General features: G+C 40.4%; 2 protein-coding genes and 1 non-coding gene across 3 annotated transcripts in view; 1 reads left to right on the forward strand and 2 right to left on the reverse strand.

Moving 5' to 3' along the window:
• Positions 1-3,788: 3,788 nt before the first annotated feature.
• Positions 3,789-20,593, forward strand: part of LOC146453809 (protein MMS22-like) — a 62,513-nt gene continuing 45,708 nt past the window's right edge. The window contains exons 1-6 of the mRNA XM_085096150.1: positions 3,789-3,987; positions 4,983-5,094; positions 6,225-6,350; positions 7,803-7,852; positions 8,488-8,566; positions 9,618-9,883. Coding sequence (XP_084952276.1) covers positions 3,828-3,987; positions 4,983-5,094; positions 6,225-6,350; positions 7,803-7,852; positions 8,488-8,566; positions 9,618-9,883 — 793 coding nt within the window. The 5' untranslated portion in view covers positions 3,789-3,827. The remainder of the gene's footprint in view (positions 3,988-4,982; positions 5,095-6,224; positions 6,351-7,802; positions 7,853-8,487; positions 8,567-9,617; positions 9,884-20,593) is intronic.
• On the reverse strand, positions 10,623-10,743 carry LOC146453810 (U5 spliceosomal RNA). The gene has a single exon (XR_014859424.1). It is a non-coding gene; the product is annotated as a U5 spliceosomal RNA (small nuclear RNA).
• On the reverse strand, positions 12,533-20,123 carry LOC146453811 (uncharacterized). The gene is made up of 2 exons (XM_085096203.1): positions 19,973-20,123; positions 12,533-15,430 (listed from the first exon to the last, which is right to left on the reverse strand). Exon 2 carries the CDS (start codon positions 15,423-15,425, stop codon positions 14,187-14,189), a length of 1,239 nt encoding a protein of 412 aa, XP_084952329.1. The 5' UTR covers positions 15,426-15,430; positions 19,973-20,123; the 3' UTR covers positions 12,533-14,186.

The following is a 20,593-nucleotide window of genomic DNA, read 5'->3' on the forward strand; positions in this document are numbered from 1 at the left end:
TGACCTATGAAGCTACTGGTAACGTCAGTGTGAACGTCGGACAATCTTGGACAGAATAAAATGAGAAATTAAACCCCCCCTCCCCCCAAATTCAGTGATGATTTCGCGCGCAAAGCAAAACGCGCCATTTTTCCATCATTGAAATGGGGGGGAGGGGTGGTCTTAATTTTTCATTTGATCTGTCCAAGATTGTAGGTTGGTTGACCTTGACCTCAGAACGCCTCTCGCGGGAACAGTGTAAAACATCACAACGGAGACAAAACTTGACCGAGCTTACGTGAGCTTTTAGCACCGTGTGCCCTTCGTTCAAAATTTCCCGTGTAAATGCCTATCAATTGGCTGCAATAAAAAAATTCGTGACGGGAAATAGCGATATTTTCGTCAATTTGCCGACTGGTTACGCAAAGTCGCTTTAATATCTATCAAGCTTAGCCTTCAATCTTGTCGACCTGGTCGGTGTGGAGGAAACCGAAATATTACCCGATATCTCGGTAAACTTAAAAGATTTTGCAGTTGAAACTCGCTTTGTTGTTGTAATTTGTTCGGGGGCATGTGCGATATTTTCCACAAGGACCACACGTTGATCGGCTCTTTGTCGTTTAACTTTCCGTTTAATAGTCTTTAATGAACTGATAAATACTGCAGATCTCCCCTTGATACCTTCTACATTCTTCTTTGCTTTCTCGAATCGAGTTATTCTGTCGTAGCACTTCGTACAAACAAACAAATCTGCTCCAGAGTTTCCGCACCCGTAAGAGGCGATATCTTCACCGATTGTCAACTCGATCAGGCGGGGAAGAACGATTACACTTTCCCGAAGCTTTTGACTCTCCCAGCAGTGTCAAAACGTCGCACAAGAAGCGCTTGCATTCACATTCGATGTTTGTTTTGGTGTTTCAGCCATGACCAGCCATTCCAGAAGTGAAAAAATATATATATTCCAACTTAACTCCCGCATCTTTCAAGACTGTAACAGCTAGAAACGGAAGCGACCATTGTAACCAGCAATTTGATTTGATGTCATTAAACAATGCTTCGATGGTGATTGGCTAGGATGTTTGCGGAGTAAAACAATGGGAAAGGAATGTGGCGCTTGGGTAAGCAGGCGTTTGTGAGGAGGAGGTAATACGAGTCCCCTAAAAACGACTGCGTGGGAGGCTAGTTTTGTTCCAGATTAATTACAAAATTCTCTGTAAAAAACAAAAGGCGAAAATGGTTTCTCATATCGGTTTAATCTTAACGTTTCATTAAGCTTCATGCTCTTATAGATATAGATCTTTTATGGTGTTGTTTCTCTGTAAAAGTTTTTTTAAAAACACAGCGCGCGCACGCTTCCCCCATCTGACTTGCACGCGTCATCTGATGGACGCACGGCCGTGCGTATGTTGAGAAATGTACCATGATGACGCCAATGGGAATTAGATTAGGATGCACGCGCGCTATGTTATAATTTTTGGTAAATTTCTTTGCCGGTTTTTTTTTTTTTTTTACGCGGACTACCACGTGAAATTTCCTAATTTCACGTTTGAAGGAGGACGTAAACAAACGAGGACAAATTTTTCTTTCTCTTTTTAAATTTGGAATCGGGCAGTGAGAATCCGACTGCGGGAAAATTTTGCTCTTGAGAGGACATATTTGTGTCAGTGGCTTTCGACAACGCGCGAATACTAAATTGTTATAAACTGAGGGCATTTATATTGCTATCAATGAGCGGATGTCTTAAAAAAACAAGTAGTTTATTTCAACAGCTTTCACGGTTTGAGATTGGTTGATTTCGATCCATTTTGGTTCTTATTTCCGATTCACAAGGTAGGAGTGCCCTCGTTGCCGTTGTATATAAAAACAAACTGTTAGCGAAAGAAACTTACAGGTAGTAAACAAATTATTGAAGGTCGTGAAAAGGCACTTTGCAGCATCAGAGTTCAAGACTGATTGATCAGTGCACATCAATCTGTTGTAATTATCATTTTTTGGCACATTGTTTTTTACTTCCAAAAATTCTGGGGAGGCTCCCCTCCCCCTTCTACGGGCCTGATTATAGTACTAGCAATTCAAATTTTGCTAATGGCCGTTTTTATACTGCATACTGGAGGACGCATGATTCCCCCTGGACGAATAATTGTTACGCGTCTCTAGTATAAAAGGTTGATTTAACAATTATTCCACGAGCGCGCGTTGGATATGAGATGATAGATAGCCAACGAGGTGCGTAGCGCCGAGTTGGCTATAATCATCTCATATCCAACAAGCGCAAGTGGAATAATTGTTTTATTAAAAACAATCAAGAAATATTGCTAGATCTTACTGATTTTGCTGTGCAAGAACAACCAGCAGACAATTTAATGGTCGCCATATCTCGGCATTGGTATAATGGCTCATATACCATAGCCGCTAAGCCAATCAAATCCCTCGAATTGCATTATACAATGATCCAGTTTTTAATAATTAGCATTAGTATAAATCTACTAGTGTTCTATCACGAATGCCGTTCTCTAATTGGCTACGCTACTCGCTATCTATTTAACAATTAGATTATGAGCTCGAGATTTCTATCGCGTGATAGTTGATGAGGGCGAAGCCCGAATCAACTATCACGCATAGAAATCGAGAGCGAATAATCTAATTGTTTTAGTATAAATCTACTAGTCGTTCAAAACTAAACAAGTAAATTATCTATTTCCTCATCGCAGGCACTTCGAAAACGCGAAGAAGCGGGCGCCATTTTGTTGAAAATCGCTACTCACTATCTATCACAGAATAGATAGCGAGTAGCGTAGCCAATCAGAGAACGGCATTCGTGATAGAACACTAGTAGATTTATACTAATCTGTGATAGATAGTGAGTAGCGATTTTCAACAAAATGGCGCTCGCTTCTTCGCGTTTTCGAAGTGTCTGCGATGAGGAAATAGATAATTTACTTGTTTAGTTTTAAACGACTAGTAGATTTATACTAAAAAAAAAACAATTACATTATTCGCTCTCGATTTCTATGCGTGATAGTTGATTCGGGCTTCGCCCTCATCAACTATCACGCGATAGAAATCTCGAGCTCATAATCTAATTGTTAATTAGAACGGGAACGTCATTTGAGGACGCGAGAGCGCACGGAATAGTCTGGACGTGAGTCTACTTCCACGATCAGGCGTTGTCAGTGGGGTAGCGAGAGAGTCGACTCTCGCGTTGCCAACACTTTCACGCTCCCCCGAAAAAAAGAACGCCTGATCGGTTACTATCTTATGGGCATTCTTGATGCGCGCACCGTTGTCAGCTGACGTTCCTGTTCTGTTGCTAAAATCAGCCTTTTAAACACAGCCACAAGACGCATTATGCGTCTTGACGAACGATCCTCCGTTGTGATGTGACACCTGATTGCAGGCCGAACGTCCATAGCAAAAAGGTAGGCCTAACCTGAATAGACAACAATAAATGCTGAAAAAGCACGCAAAAATGAGCAAGGCTCATTTCACGGTCAGGAAAATATATTTTTCCGAAATATATTTTTCCCTGACAGTGGAATCAGCCTGGCTCTTTATTGCATTATTTGTTCTACTTTTCCTTTTTTTTTTTTAATGCTGATTAGATCCTTTACCACACGATCCTGCACTTTTGTTTTGTAACGGTGGTCCTTCCATGATCCAAACACGCTAACTGGATTTTTCTGAAAAAATATAGATAAAATGGGATAAATACGTACAATGAACATCCCATTATTCCGGGCCTTTCCATTTTCGTATTTTTCCGTTCAGTACCAGGCGGATGGGAGACTAGGTTCTAGTTAAGTGATCAAAATGGCGGGGAATTTGTTCATTCGGCGAGGGAAAAGATCATGATGGAATTTGGCTTCTCTGGCAGCGATTTACAAGAGCTTTCGGAATGGACTGATAGTCTAGATTTAGATGAATTTTGCGATCAAAATGAAGCGAGGGAGGAGCCGTCAGCCAAGAGACAAAAAACGGGGGACGATGGGCCGCAAATTCAAAGAACTGGTGAGTGCAAAATATTAACAAAATAGATCCTGATCGCAGGTTGACGGCGGTAAACTAATCTTAAGACCTGTACAGAATCTGAGCATACGAATTGGCACACCTGAAGCCCAAATCATTGATAGACTTAAGCTTGTTATGGTCGAGGTGGCACCATTGCAAAGTGTTGATGTAGTTAGTGTCGGTATCCTCCATCTTGCGGTTTAATTATATTAATAGTGCTGTTTAGTGCATTCAATTCTTGAACCCAATCAAAAATGTGCTCGTGTTTGGTTATGTAAACACGTGACTGTGAGACACATTTGTACAGCGTACAAAATGGTCTATAAGCTTAAGCTTATGTGCAAGAAAACAAATCTGTGTCCAAAAAGTTGCAAGTCATGTCATTTTCTATGCCATGTTGACCTTTTTTTGTGATAACGATACAGTTGAATGTAATAGAACATTTAATTGTGCTTAACTGCTGCAAAATTTTTCTGAGTTTGATAATCAGACCCAGCAGAGGCCAATTGCATTACTGGGTTTGTCTGCCAGTTACATCTGAATTAGTACAACCTAGGAGTCAGATGGGTGGAGGGGAGGGGGGAGAGGGTTTGGACCTTCCATTTCCCGGATCCTTTATTCCGAGTTCTTGTCCCTTGTTAGAAGGCTTGTATCTTTTGCCAAAAATATTGCTCAATCTGTCCAAACCTTTTGTTATTTTTCAGATCCTATCTTCCTCTCTTCTTGGTCCAATTCCTAACCTCTCGCTGCTCCAACACCCCCCCTCCCAATACCCGAACAGGCAGTGTTATGTACTGTTAGCATCACAGCCTTCCCTGAGGATGACTAGTACCATGAAAAAAAAAGTTTTAAGTTTACACACAGTCTGGTACTCTACTGGAACCATATTTAGTTCCATAATCTACACATAAAAAACTATCACTGACATCAGCTTAGCCTTCTACAAAAATATTTTTTTAATATTTAGTTTTAAATATTTCTTAAACAATTTCTAGATGCAGTAATTAGAAATCCAGCAGAGCTGAGCTGCAGTGGTAACCTCATTCCAAGCAGACTTAAGGAAGCACCATGCCAAAATGGTTACCTAGCAACTGGAGTCTTGAATGCGTGAGTTGATTGAAGAAATTATTTTATTGGTACCACGTGAGTCCCTTACATTCCCACTCACAATGTAGAAATAGACCATTCTTTTCAGTGAAATCTTACAGTTAAACATATTAAAATATAGAGGAGCAGGAATGTAGCTTGCATTTGAGAAACCAGGTGTAGTGTATTGAATAAGGGGATTTAAGGTTCTAATTAAGAGAACATAGACCCCAAGTTTCAGAACCCCAAATGCTGGTCATATGTGTTGTTAAGAGCGCTGCAGGCGCTAGCATTGAGCACTGAAGGAGCAAGCTTCTAGGGGGGTCTGGGGGCATGCCCCCCCAGAAATTTTTGAAAATTAGGGTCTCTAAAATGACCATTTCATGCAATTTGTGTAGTTTTTCAACATGTTTTACGAGCCATTTATTTGTTATTTGTAGGAATCACGGCACAAAAATTAAGACTTTCTTAGGAATTGGCTGATTTTATCAAAAATTCAGAGCTTGAACACAAGTGCAGGTTTTTACTCAGTCGCGGCGGGTCAGCGGGTTTAAAAATTCAAATGCAGGCCACACCCGCCTGGCGCGGGTCACTTGGGGTCTATGAGAGAAACTGTGGTGCTGTGTGGGTGGGAAGTGGAAATGAGTGTTTGGTTTTAACAACAGAGTTGATAAGGTGATTTGGCCACCGTAAAGAGATTTGAGGGCTGACTTTTCTAGCATAAGCCCTCCATCAGATTTGTTTGCTTTGATCAAGGGTTAATGCTCGAAACATTTCCTTTACATTGGCCAAATTACGTTATCAACTCTCTGGATTAAACCAAACTAATATATTGGAGTCTGATCCTGATCCTCAGCTCAACAGATTTCCAGGCTCCAATGCAGCATGCTAATGGCGGCTCTGGGCACTTGCTTCCCCTGAAATTGTTTTAAATGAGACTAAAATGGTGCATTCTGGTGGATTTTTACCACAAAATTGTGCACACTGTACTGTGTGCACCCCTGGCGTCCCCCATTGTGGTAAAAATCTGCCAGCAACAATGAGCCTAATAAAACCACGGTATTGCATACTCCTGCTTCAATGCTTGATACTGATCACCATGCCTAACATCACTGAATTTTCCTAATATTTTTTCTATAATATTATTATAGAATTCTGCACAGGGAAAATCCCTACCCAAAGATCTTCAATGACCCGGTTATCCAGTTGTTTGGAGCAAAATTTGTGATGGCTAATGCTCTACCACATCATATGGAAACCCTATTCTTCATGCTCAGGTAACTTAAGTAAAGTCAAGTAATTTATAGGGAACTTAAAGGGGAAGTATCATGGGATTTTTGATATCTTTTGTTAAAAATTATGAAATAAGACCTTCAATCAGCTGCCAAATAATTCTAGAATGACAAGAGGAAAGGAAACAACTCAATTCTTGAAAGGAACAACTCGTGATCTGTTCTAGCGCATTTTGGAAACAAAAATGTGAGAACTTGAAGAACATAAGCCTAACATTTTTCAAGTTTCAATCCATACTGGCCTACTCTGTCTGTAGCCAGAGGCACAAATCAACAGTTTTATTGCACTGGGGTGATAATTTATAACAAACTTGACCATTATTTCCTTGTTTCTGCTGACAGACAAACATTTTTGGGTTTTGAAATGACAGCAAACTTGCGTGATACTTCCCCTTTAAGCAATAACAATGGCAATGGAACTAAAAAATGTCACTTGAAAATATAACTTCATTTTATTTTTGCTACTTTGCGATTATTTCAACTCATCCAACTTGTGCAAAATCAGCGAACTTCCCAAGAACCAAATGGGTAGGCATGGCATTTGAGTTAAGAGAGAGTATGAAAAATTTACCATTGCATGCTTACGTTCTCCACAAAACCTTGAATTTGGTCATTTCACGTTGTTGTTTTGCAGAGGATGGCAAAGAAATGTTTTAAAATTTAAAAATCACATGCAAAGTAATTGTTTTTCCTCATTAAACCTATTGTTTTGCGGCGTTGTTGTTGCTGTCACTGCCATCCTTGCTTAAATTCCCTAATGTCAATAGCACGGGAAGTGCTTGTGCAATCTCCCAAGCCAGAGGCTTGTGATAAAGTGCTTGAATTAAAGGGGAAGTATCATGCAAATTTGCTGTCATTTCAACACCCAAAAATGTTTGTCTGCCAGCAGAAAAAATGAAATAATTGTCAAGTTTGTTATGAATTATCACCCCAGTGCAATAAAACTGTTGATTAGTGCCTCTGGCCAGACACAGAGTAGGTCGGAATGGATTGAAACTTGAAAAATATTAGGCTATTGTTTTTCAAGTTCTCACATTTTTGTTTCCAAAATGCGCTAGAACAGATGATGAGTTTTTCCCTTCAAGAATTGAATTGATTTCTTTCCTCTCGTTATTCTAGAATTATTTGGCAGCTGATTGAAGGTCTTATTTCATCATTTTTAACAAAAGATATCAAAACCCCATGATACTTCCCCTTTAATTCAGATCGAGTTGGAATATGGAAACTACATGATTGTGTTTCAAGAAGCTGTTTAACATTATTATTTTGTTGTGTAACAAAATTTAATGTTGCAGTGGATGTTATTGAATCCAGTGTCATTCCCCTTGCTCAAGGCTTAACTCAAGATTGATCTCATTTTACCATTATAATAACAACTTGAGATTATATTGAAAGATGTCAGTGGTCAGTGATAATTTCAATTTTTAAAACTCATAGACAGCAAGTATTCAAGCTGGAAACTGATGGAAGCATTACAACTTTGACAGGTGAATATTAACATAAATGATTTTAATTGCCTAAATGCCAGAATATTGCTAAGCTGATCGCTGTCATGAATACACGTTAGAACAATTTCAAATTGAATGTCGTGAAACAAAAACCAATCATGAGAGATTTAAACATCGCAATGAACCAATCAGAACTTGAAGCAACTACAGCTAACCAGCACCAAGTGCAGCAAAAACCCATGCAAGCAAGCCAACATTGGTTTTGGTTTTGCTTCTCATCGGTTGAGAAATTAAAGAGGCATGCGTTTTGTTAACCAATCACAGGGGAAAAGAAGGGGAAAAAATTAAATATTTTCATCTGAAATAGAGTCAGGCTGTGGAGAACCAAGCCGCACACCGCCACAAACTCAGCCATTCAATGACATAATCATATCAGTTATAATTTTTGTTTGGGAGAGTCATGATAGTAATGTGTATAAAGTTGGCTTTGGGTAAGAACATCCCTAATGACTTACTTGGTATTTTGACTGACCAATCTTGATAAAACAACTACGCCCATTCACAACAAAAACAGCAACAAAAACACTATTTTTGGCCACAAAATTCATCACAATGTTCTTTTCTGGAACTCATCCATGAATTTTTTAACATTTTTTGGGCGATTTTCTTCCCAGATGATGTACACTCACGCTCTCTTGAGCTTCGAAGAAAATGCAGCAAATTTTGTGCTTTCCTGTTGTATTTTGTGCACAAGTAAGTAAGGAACAAGTATATAAAATAGCCATATGGAAAATCTGTAAAGGGTAAAAAGCACGTGCACCCCATACTGTGACGGATCACATATTACCTAACCTAAAAATGTAGGGACAATAAATGACAATAAAACTAGCCATTAAGTTAAAAAGTTTATACAACAATAAACTGACTAGCGGTGCAATAAAAAGTTCACCACTAGTCTATAGGATAGCCTTGAAAATACTAAAGGTATGTGCAGAATGAGCCTTGAAAGGGAGGGAATTCCACAAGTCAACAATTCTACTAAAGAAACTAAATTTGATTACATTTAGCCGAGCATCTTCCAGGTTTTTCCTTTCCCCTTGAATTTCAACACGATCTCAGGACTTCACACTTGCCTGCTAGAGGAATGTAGAATGCTGAGGCCTAATTTGAAGGGAGGGGGGAGAGGGTTGGGGGGAAAATGTGCGTGGGTTATGTTTACAGATAATGTTTTATAGAAAATAAATCATTAAGTGTTAAATGTTCTTTCAGAGGTCTCTCAAAGAGAACTGGACAAATAACTATCCAGACTAGTGAATAATTGCTGTTGTAGTACAGTTCATCCACTGCATAGCAACCACTAGATAACTTTGATCAACCGGGGCCTGGTTTGTTGGGACTAAATTAAGTTACAGCTTACAGAATACTTGCTGACCGAACAGTTAACGTACTGACTTTATTCAATTATGCAATAATTATACACTATGGTGACTGATTTCTCGCCTTGCCATTTATTTGTTTAGTTGTTGTTTTATGTTTTTGTTTTGTCCCGTCCTGCAATTCCGAAACTACACACAAAGAAGTAGCTGCTAGCTCTTTAACCTTGCAGTTATCTAGTTGCTAGGCATTTCCTTACCTAGAAAATATATAAATTAGTGTAAAATGTGACTAAAAATCTGTATGTAAAAATTTCTAAATATACAACAAATGTAATATAATTTGTAAATGTTGGAAATGTGAATAAACTATGTATGTATATGTATGTATGCTGAACTAACTAGTTGTTTTCCTTCTCTCTTATCATCAGCCATCTCGATGCAGTTCATGATTCCAACTCAAGTAATATCCAGCTGAATCAGCTATTTCTTCTGCCGTCAAGGCTAACAAAACAGCTGGAGGAGTTAGCTCTGTTTTTAGGCCGAGTATCTTCTCTTCCCACTTCCTTCACGCGGACCGGTCCTGTATCCACAGGGACCCCACTACGTCTGACAGCTGGGGGACATTTGCTTCATCTCCATTTGGAACTGAACTGGGCTGCTATTCAAACACTTTGCCTCATATTGGAGAAACAAGGTAAGTAAATATCTCGCCTGTGTTGAGCGAATCAGCAGTCTATTACAGTGGGGCTACAGGTGCACCATGCAATATAGGGCATTTTTGCCGTTCTCTACACAATTATTAATTAAAATATCCAATCACTTTATTTAAGTGTCAATGTAATTAACGCAGAACACTAACTGGGGACACTATACAGATCGAATTGGAATTTAGAAATGTTTGTTTTTGAGGAGAGGGTAAAACCGGAGTACCGGGAGAAAAACCTCTCGGAGCAAGGACGGGAACCAACAATAAACTCAACCCACATATGACGCCGGGTACGGGAATCGATCCCGAGCTAGACTGGTGGGAGGCGAGTGCTCTCACCGCTGTGCCATCCATGCTCCAATGCAAGGAAACGGTTTTAAAGAGGTCGTAAACAAACGACGATTTTCGAAAAAGGGAGGTAACTTAGTTTTCAAGTAACGTTAGGTTTTTCTTGGCAGGCTGTCGTTGTTGCCCGCGTTTGTTGTGTGAGGTCCCTTCTTATGCGATCTTCATGGTAGACGAAAGCGAAGCTGCTTTGCCAAGATGGCGAAGGCACAAAATGTATCGTAACTTAAACAGTTGTGTTCATCCGGCCCATGACTACAACTGCAATTGCCAGTTTTCCGTTGTATAGAGAAGCCAGTATTAAAGGGTATTGATCTGCGAACCAAGCTTTCTTAGTACAGGGCTATGAAACTTTATTCGCAACCTCTTTTTCTTTGTTAGGAGCCCCGCCGAAAGGCAGGGCGACGAAAAATTAGTCTATAGACTCATTCAGTTGTTCTCCTCCACGGAAATCTTTAGTAAAAGGCGAAAGATTTATGCGTGATGAAGGAAAACCAGAGTTAGCAAAACTGATCTGTAGGACAAATTAAACCTTCCGTAGCGCTTTCTTCTGTGTGGTATGTCATTTTCTGCCGGTGGCGCCACATTTCTACTGCGCACGCGCGTTGGCCAGTGCTTTCTGGGTGAGTTGTGTTTGTGCATATTCCCGATATTTCGTGATCAAAAGTGCTTGAAAACATGCACATATCCTTCTTCAAAAATGTCGAAAGAAGTCAGTAGTTTTGCGTTCGCCGTTTGGGTATTTTTTGCTGTGTGAATGATAATATTCATAATATTCCTTTATGTGGAACACTCACGAGTTTGCCTCCGAAGAACAGCTTTGTGGAATAGAAATGAAGTGTGGAATTTCGTATAAATATAATTTACTCCTTGTTCCTTGATTCAGTTCTTTGGTTACTTTTAATTTGGTGAACTTCAGTTGAGTTCACTCCTTTGTTTCTTTACGCTTCGCTGACCAATGAAGTATATTCATTTATTATTCAAAATTTGCATAGAAACCTCTTGATTTAACAGAACACGTGGAATAAATAATGAACTGGTATCTTTGGAAGAGTGTTTCGATGTATATTGTACTTGTTTAGCTAACCGTTGACCAGCCATTGCCAGATTAGTGTACTAACGACATTTATCACAATTAAAGATAAAGTATTTGTTCCTTTCGTATGCAAGACATGCTTTGAGATCAAACTACGCGATACAAATCAAACAAGACGACCTTATCACAGGGCCATAAAGCCAGCGACACACTTAGCGATTTTATACGCTGATCGCCGCGATCGGCGAAAATCGCCAGGTGTGCCCGGTGCAGCGATTGCGATTTTCGCCGATCGCCGCGATCGGCGTATAAAATCGTCGATATCTGGCATGTCAAATATCGGCGATTAAATTCGCCGGCGTTCGCCAAATGTGCCCGTTCCCGCGATTTTCTATGGTCCTTGCTGCGTATCGCCAGTAAAGCCAAACCATCAGGTTGGGCGATTTTATCACATGAGTTTTCAAAAGTGCCTCTCGCTGTGATCGGCGAAAAAAATCGCCAAGTGTGTCCGTATCAATCGGTGGCGAAAATCGCTTTGCGATTTTCGCTGACGATCAAATTCGCCGCGCTCGACGTATAAAATCGCCAGGTGTGTCGCCGGTTTAAGATTGCTTTATGCATAAAATAATTTTTGTGAGTCTTGCAAAGGAACGAGCAGCCAAATCTTCACTTTGAAAAGCCACGACCCCAAACCTCAACCAGGACAACAGTGGGAAAACATCGTGTTCTAAGAATTTGGGAGTGTTTTCATTTCGCTTTTGTCAGTTCAAAAATCCCTTACAGAGGTACAGAATACTTTTCTTTGTCGCTTGTTGGTGACATGATGACATTGCGTTTTCTCAAATAGGATACAGTAGTTAAACAGTTGTTTTAAAAACACGAGGAGAAGTTTGGAGAATTAAAAACTTGTTAAAGCACGAGTCGTAGGCGAGTGTACCACTGCGTTTCTGTATCCTTAGAACCAATAAATGTTATTATATACATTGCGGTTTGGCCTGGGACGCTTTCCAATTAGCCAAAATTTTCCGTTTACCCGATCAATTGCAAGTGGTACGCGTGCATCGACGAAAATTTTCCTAAAACAAGTGTACGAACTTCAGCGGTACTCCTTCCCCGTTCCAACGAAAATTACGGTTCCATGTGCATATAATTTCGCTGCAAAGTTGTACCGTAATAATTACTCGATGGAGAAGAAAAAACTTTCACTCTGTTTAAAACGGCAACAAGTCGTTACTATTGAGACGAAGTCAAAACTATCTGAATTTCAACAAACTTTATTTTATTGGCCAAAATTTTTATACGATGTTACAGGTAATTGGCAGTGCAACATCCATCTTGTCTGCCTCTTAAGCCATTGGGACTGAATTTTTTTCAGGCTTTCTTTTCGCAACTGCTTAAGTTGCGTAGTAACTGAGAGGATCTTTCTTCTATTTGATTTGAAATGTATTGGTTGGAGTACATTTTATCCTCCGAATAACGATTTATCCACTGGATAGAGTTATCCGCTCTTTGAACAACCAGGGCGTGGTCTTCACTCAGTCTGAAACACTGAAACACAGGCTCAAGTTCATTGATCAAAACAGGTTTTAAAGGACCCTAGTCAGCCTCCGCCATTTTCGATGCCATCGAAATTATTGATATTGCATGGTGAAGCGAAATCTTATTGCTTAACTGTAAGTCGTGTTCCTGAAAGTATGTTTCATCTTTAGTAGATTCACAGTGATTTCGTTCATTTCGACATGCTCCGAATAAAATATATCAGCCAAACTCTCGCATGTAAACAAAAACAAATGGGGGCCGACTGACTAGGGCCCTTTAACTTCTTTAAATTGCATAATGATTTAACTGCATCAAAAATTCCTTCCTTCTGTTTGTTCATTTATTTACTGCCATTCTAAAAATATTTAATACCGTTATGTTTATTTTTACTATGTTTACTCTTTTAGCATTTCTAGAGGATAATTTCCGCGTACTTCAATACATACATAATATTATTATTACTATTTGCTAGAAAACTCGGCCATTACTCTTTCTGATGAAGTGTGACCTTCTTAATGAAAGCTTTAAAGTAGTACTTTCCTGTGGTACTGTTTGCTATGCTGTAGAACGTAATTCTGAGTTTGACTGTGGATAAAATCGTTAAATAACAGTGACCATTGAATGAAAGCTACTGAGCAGTACTTTCCTGTGGTACTGTTTATTATGCTGTACAAAGTGGTTTAAACTGTTGAGTCCTCAAGTGTGACCATTCAAATGAAAGTTACTGAGCAGTACTTTCCTGTGGTTCTGTTTATTATGCTGCACAAAGTGGTTTAAACTGTTGAGTCCTCAAGTGTGACCATTCAAATAAAAGCCATTCAGCAGTTCTTTCCCGTGATGCTGTTTATTATACTTCACGTGAATCACTAAACCTTCTTTTTTGGTCGAAAAAAAAAATTAGTGCCGTAACTATTCACTTGAAAGCATTGAGCTATTCTTTATTTATAGTACTGTTACGAGGCTGTAAAAGATGATTCTACCTTTTGATTTTTGACAGTAAGTGTTCAGCCCCCCTCCTCCCTCCCCCCCTCCCACCCAGCCCTCCCCTCATTACTTGAGATATAGTGTGGCCTTCGGCTAACTCTTCCCAATTGTCTTTTTTTTTATGGCGTATATGTCGACTATCACACTACTGTGCACCAAGACGGGGCGCTGGGACACGTGTTCCAGTTGCCCCCAGGCTAATCCGCCACTGGTGTCAGCAGTCAAATGAAAGCTAATGAGAAGCACTTTATTTGAATTGCTATTTGTGTCTGGAAAATACAAATGCTGGATACTATATCTATATTAATTTACAATAGCGTACGATCTGGACGTCATAATAAGTGCAGCGAAAAAGGTTTTTTCTTTTTTCTTTCCCTAATCGTCCTTTTATTTAACCGTCAACTCATTTTGATAAAAGCAGTGAAACAGCAGCTCTTCCCAGTGTGGGATGTGTAGCCCGCGATGAATCACGAACGTGTTAGCGGTAAGGCAGTCTTCCACTCCTGCCACGCGCCAGATTGTCGCTTGCCTCTTGAGCGAACACTTGTTCCACCACACCCTTTTACTGCGCGCTGGCCATCCCCTCCCTACCACGCTCCAGTGAAGGCAAGCAACAGCCTTGGTGGAAGGTGCCTCTAAGCCAAGACCTAGCACGTGACCAAGACAGAAGTACCCCGGGGGTGGCACCGGTCGCCATATGGCTGCTTCTGTGTTGTTCTTAGTGGCATCTGACCGCCAAAGCTCCTGATAAGTGACCGGGTTTCTAAGCAGTCCCCTGCCTCCCTCCTCCTTGACGACCAACATATTCACTGCCTCGCTCGTCGGGTTGTAACCTCGTTCCGCGTAGTGGCCTAGAGGGGCGTACCCTATAGGGGCTTGTGGGAGGTACACGCTGAGAAGCTTAGAATCCATGCATTCTTGTCCCCGGTAAATAGGTGTCAGATTGTCCCTGCTGAGCTTTTTAATCGACAAGGAAGTATTGTGGGGAGGCGGAATAACATCAAGAGTCAATGACCAGAATTGGTTGACGCGAGGTGCTGTTCTTGAGTCGCTACTTACGAACAAACCAATGTTCAAGTAGTGATAGCTGGAGGCAAGAGTCCAGATGCTTGACATCCGGGACTCTTCAATCCACAAACGCTTACCCGGAATGCCTGGCGTCACCACTTTTTTGTGCACCACGCACACGTCACTGTCGGGTGGTTCATAACTGGTTGTGGCCACGTGACCTAACACAACATACTCAGCGCTCGGACATAAGGGTTCCCAAAACGCCAGGACGCGACCGTTACCGGAAGCCGTAGTTCCACTTCCGCTACCATCGCTGGGTCCTTCATCGTCGTTGTCTCCACTGTAATACTCAGTTCCGCTACCAGGACCCTCGCTGCTCCATACTTGCTTGAACCCGACTGCCTTGACCACCATGTTGGAGTCGCTTTGCATGAGAACACAGAGCACGACTCCGTGATTTGGTTTGTTGGTGTCCCCCTCCTGAGCGTAATCACCGAGAATGCAAAAACCGGGGGGACACTGAGGTCTGTAGATGGTGAGTCCTGGTCCACCAGTGTCGGTGTATATTTTGGTAAACGTGGAGACGATCATCATGGCAAGTCCAACACCGGCCATCTCTTCTCTGGAACAAAAACGGTAATAGAGTTGAGAAAAGGGTAAGGTGGTGAATAGCTGTTTAAGTCGGGTATAGCACAGCTAGAGTGTTTGTAATGGAAAACGTACATTTGATGGTTCGCAACAAAGACGCCCGCATGCGTTTACAAAAAAATCCTACATCAGAAATCATTATCTGAAAGGCGAGTCCTGCCTTTTTGAACCATCTCTTTATCCAATTTGTTTTCCACAATGAGCTACAAAAACTACAGTTTTCCTGCATTTGTCATCAAGTAAATAGTATTTTATGTTAAGATTTTAAAAGTATATTTACACAAACAATTATCGTGCATTTAGTCATGGCCAACCCGGCGCAGCGCTTGTCGTTGGCTAGTGAACGCGCGCGTGAACCAGTGTCATTTTGGCGGGAAAACAAGATAGCCGTCGTCATTTTACAAGGAGTTTTTGTGAGAACAGCGAAGTGTCGGAAACGAGTCCTCGAAACGTAGGTGATCTCGTCTCTTTGGAATCACGAAAGGGCTTAGCTATCATCATTCAAAACAACTTCGTCAAGTTCGTCGCTCACAGAGTTAAAATGCATATGGAGCTTCCTGGGATATATCTGTTCTTAGTACTGCGCTAAAAACTTGAAGTTATTTCTCGAATTCGTAGCCGGTCACACTCGTACCAGAATCTCAAAGCCGGGTCTCCATTGGCTTGGATTACTCTCGCGAGTTTTTTTCGTCAGTTTTTCTTTTTTCGGGAATAAAGTGACTAATTTAGAGTATCTATATGAGGCAATTATTCACTTCATTGTCGTTGAACAGTATGCACTTAATGTATGGTCCCGAGGGAAACAGTTAGTTTTGTTTTTTTTTGTTTTGTCCCGATAGTCCTGATGTTTCCCGAGACGAAGTCGAGGGAAACATAATTGACTAGATTCCCGAGGGACCATACATTAAGTGCTTTGTTATATATTTAGACTTCAACAATCACAGCAAAACAAAAAAACAAACAACTAAGAGGGCAACAACTGCGGAATTGTATCCCGGTCGGGATACATTTGTATTTGATCAGGGGCACGTGACCAAGAATCAACCAATCACAGTGCCCGTTTTGTTGAGTGAAGTCTAGGTTTATAACAGTGATGGATATTTACCCCGTCGGTGAATACAGGTGTAATTTTTATGACCAGATAGATTTCTTGGAATAATTGTTAAATATATACCGGGGTAATGTGCTTTGCGGTAGTCATAGCTGTTTCACTAATGGCCTCTCGACCTGATGATGATGAGTGAATGACCATCACAGCAGTAGCCAAAAGAAAGCCTGAAAAAATCCCTTTCAAGCGGTAATTATTGTTCTTCAGGCTTTCTTTTCGTAACTGCATAGGCTGCGCCTGAAAAATCCCTTTCTAGCGGTAATTATTGTTCTTCAGGCTTTCTTTTCATAACTGCAATAGTCGCGTTTATAACTACGATGGTCATTCACTTATTCATTCTTTCACCCGCTGTTCAAATGTAGTATTTTCACGTTTCACTTTCATTAAAGGTGGTGTTAACAGACGCAGTGTTGACCTAATAGAATAGAAGTCAAACTAACATGAGTAAACATATTAATCTAAATTTCACACATGTTGTTTCCCAGCGTCTTAGTCAGGGAGAGACTGATTACTCCTCGCAGCAGCTATAGGCTCTAAGGGGTCTACAAGTAAATTTTGTTTGCAAGCTTGGTAAACAAACGTTTTTGACTTACGTGCGCAGTTTATTCAATTCTTTCGTCCTGATCACGTAGCCTAATTCCATACATTTTTAGCCTCAGACATCAGAACGCAATGAATTTGCCCCTTTGTGGTGCAAGCATGTGGTTAATTAACTAATTCGTTTTTCGATGAAGATCTATGATCAAGGTCGTTATGATTTTTATCGCTGAAATTCCTGAATATTTATTACATCCAATCCAGCACCGAAAATTGTGAGTGTTTATACAAAACGAGCTCCATTCGAGCCAATTGATCGAGTTTTATTCAGTTTTTTATCAAAACCTGCGATGAAGTTTTCCCCATTATGCCCGCATGATTTTCTTCATAATACTGAGGCAAAAGAAACTGCATTATGCTGGAATTGCAAAACACTGGAGCACTCAGTGGGCGAAAAGCAACAATGAAAGTACCAGATTTATTAAAAAAGCTAGTCAAGAGAAGAGAGGCTAAAACAAGACCTTCATTCGGCCGCTTTTTGTGCTGCATGCCTAGAGCTAAGGCTTTTCCATGTTAGGTCCAACTTGAAATTTCAATCCGGCGCAAGTAACGAAATTTGAAAACAGTGGGAAAAAAAACCCGTAGAAGTGTGGGAGATTTTTTTCCTTAATAATTATTACATATCTAATTCTAACCTCCCTCCCTCCACTTTTCGTAAAACGAATTAGTAAAACTGCGGCTAGTGGCGGAAAAATTTGTTTTGGCCAGTGAAATCAGGCCCTTTACTAGCCACTACTGAGCTTCTGAGCTGAAAAGTTATTCTCGAGCCTTGGCGACAGGGCCAAAGCAAGCAAAAGCTTTAGCCTTTTACGTGCGGGCATAGTATTGGTACATGCCTTTCGAGTAAAACAGTGAGAAATGTTTTAGCATCGAGCATACCGTGAGCATCATAGAGAAAAATTCGAGCATAATGTGGAAAATCGTTGTGGCCTACTTCGTTGAAAACTCATTATTTTCAAGTATTTCGACAAAGAAATGGACGACAATGCTGTAAGGAATTAGGAACATTGCCCTTGTCGTTTACTCTCCTAATCAATAGCATGGTAATTTGGACAAAATTCCTCAAATTTGTCAAAAAAGGCTAGCAAAACAAACAGCACCTCCAGAAAGTGAAGGGTCGAGAACTCTCATTTAAAAGGCCGGCATATGATATCTTATCCTCAGACTTTAAACGATTATGCCACCTTGTGTAGCATAATAAACAGTGCTGCACACAACTGATAAAGATCATTCCAAAGTATTTTTAAAAGAAGTTTATAATGAGTAGGTTTCAGCGATATTGCGTATTGTGTACCACTGGAATAATAGTTGCTGTCCATAGGCTGATTTCTTTTTGTGTTGAATGATAACTTGCTTAACTACAAAGAAGGATGTAAGCAGGCCAAGCCATTCGAACACTTGTACGGAGTGTAGAAATTTCTATTGTTTTGTCTCTGTCTATAATCCAGTACTGAGAACACAGGCCTCCTCCAGTCACATGGGTCCAACGTTTGAGTCTGTGGATGTAGTTCTAAATTGTGGCCATTAAAATAAAAGCTACTTAGCAGTACTTCACCCTCGCGGGCGCTGTTAATTCCAATGTGCACCATTAAAGTAAGGGCTATTTAACTACACGTTCCTGTGGTGTTGATTATCATGCTTTTGAATCCTTAGATCAAATCGTAAAGTCTCACCACCAAGCTATTAAGCAGTAATTTCCTTTGGTGCTGTTTGCTATTCTGCGTTTTGCCAAATGACATTTTATGTTCTATTTTAGTTCTGAACTCGAGTGCTCCCTTTGGAAATAAAACAGTTAAAGCCAATTTCCTTTACAGTCTAATGAGCTTTCGATAATCCTTTTGTCTTGTTGCTCCAACTTAACTGAATTAAAACTGACGGTTCCACAAATATCTCCATTGTTTGGTGAAAGTAAGGAACTGATTTCTATATTGTCGAGGATTTCTTGCGGAATTCTTCATTTCAAATCTAGAATATGTAAAGAAGCGACCTCGGAAACGTTTGCGGAATTTGTAGACATTTCGACAATGCGTCTGTTCCGTCTGCCGCACACGGACTCGCTGTTTTCTTCCGGGGGGAGAAGGATACAGAATTAAATATATTTAGCCAGATGGTCATACTTCAGCCTCGGGGGATTTCATATAACTTTTTCCTCTTATCCTGAAATATGTTGCTATCAAATTGGCCTTCTGTTTCCATTGAGCGAAGTATGGTGCTACAACTGTGGGAAATTTCTGAAAATATGTTCTGAAAATGTACATTTTGGTTCCAATAACTATACACCTCCAACACTATAAGGGAAGGGATGTGTCCCCCCGGGAATTCCCAGTGTATGATGTGACCTTTGCATGAAGCGCACTTAACTAAGAATGCTTCCCCACTGGTCAAACATAGTTCGCAAATTAGAGCTCTAATGCATCATTTATCATGATTAAATTAACGTTAACAGACCACGGATCGACATGGTTACATATTTGAGAAGTTTTGAAGAGTCAAGAAGAAAATTTAACATACAGTTCATCGCCTTAAATGTCTTCGCGCCAAATAACTCTAAAAGAATGTTGTTTTTTCTACGTCTTCTGATTACAATTAAGTAGTAGCTCACAGTTTTCGACTTAGAAAACTTAGAAAAAGACTTAAGGCTTCTTTATGCGAGATTTCTTTGTTAATTCGAAGCATTATTGGTTAGTACTTCAGAGGTGACGAGTTTTGAGCCCGAATTAAATCGGAAAGAACGCAAAATTGTGTCTAGGTTAATCCCGCTTAAACAGTGAAAATATGACAAATGAAGTGTGGACGCGATGCAACTCACCGAGATTTGAAGATTTCGTCGTTTCTTGCTCTCTGTTGAAGCGAACGTTCCTCTGGAGGCTCGTTTAGGCGTTTATTTTATCCAAAGACTAGTTGCTGTTTATATCTGATTTAGGGCGGAAACGTACCTGAGCCAAATATCCTACTCCAGATAACCTCCAGGCCCTTAACTCGGCAATCGGATACAACCAACCGGTCAAACGGGTTTTAACGTCTTTGTTTCCCAGTGTTTGGAATCCCGATAACGCTCAGGGGCGTGAGTGTAACAAGAGTGGTCTCGTCGCGTCCACTTTGCGTCTTTGATGGCTATTTCACTTGCTACGCCAAGTAGTCACCAAGATAAATACGTCAAGCGGATATCGTAAACGGCTTACTTAATCCGAGTATCGATAGTATAGTTTCCTTTTGGTGTAACAAAGTGACTGAATAAAGGGAAGTGTTTACTAATTAAAGAGCGATGCTTGGATAGGCCGCGCCCTTGGCTGTTTTAATTAACAGCTGTCCTCAAATCAGATGCGTAAAGTAAGTTACATCTATTGTGCTGTGAAATGTTTATCACACCGTTACGTTCTTATACTAAATAGTTCAAAAACAAGTTTAGAAACCTTACGAAGTTCCGAAA

This window comes from Pavona decussata, unplaced genomic scaffold (genome assembly GCF_977016875.1).
Source record: "Pavona decussata unplaced genomic scaffold, jaPavDecu1.1 SCAFFOLD_322, whole genome shotgun sequence".
In the NCBI taxonomy this organism is placed as follows: Eukaryota; Metazoa; Cnidaria; class Anthozoa; order Scleractinia; family Agariciidae; genus Pavona; species Pavona decussata.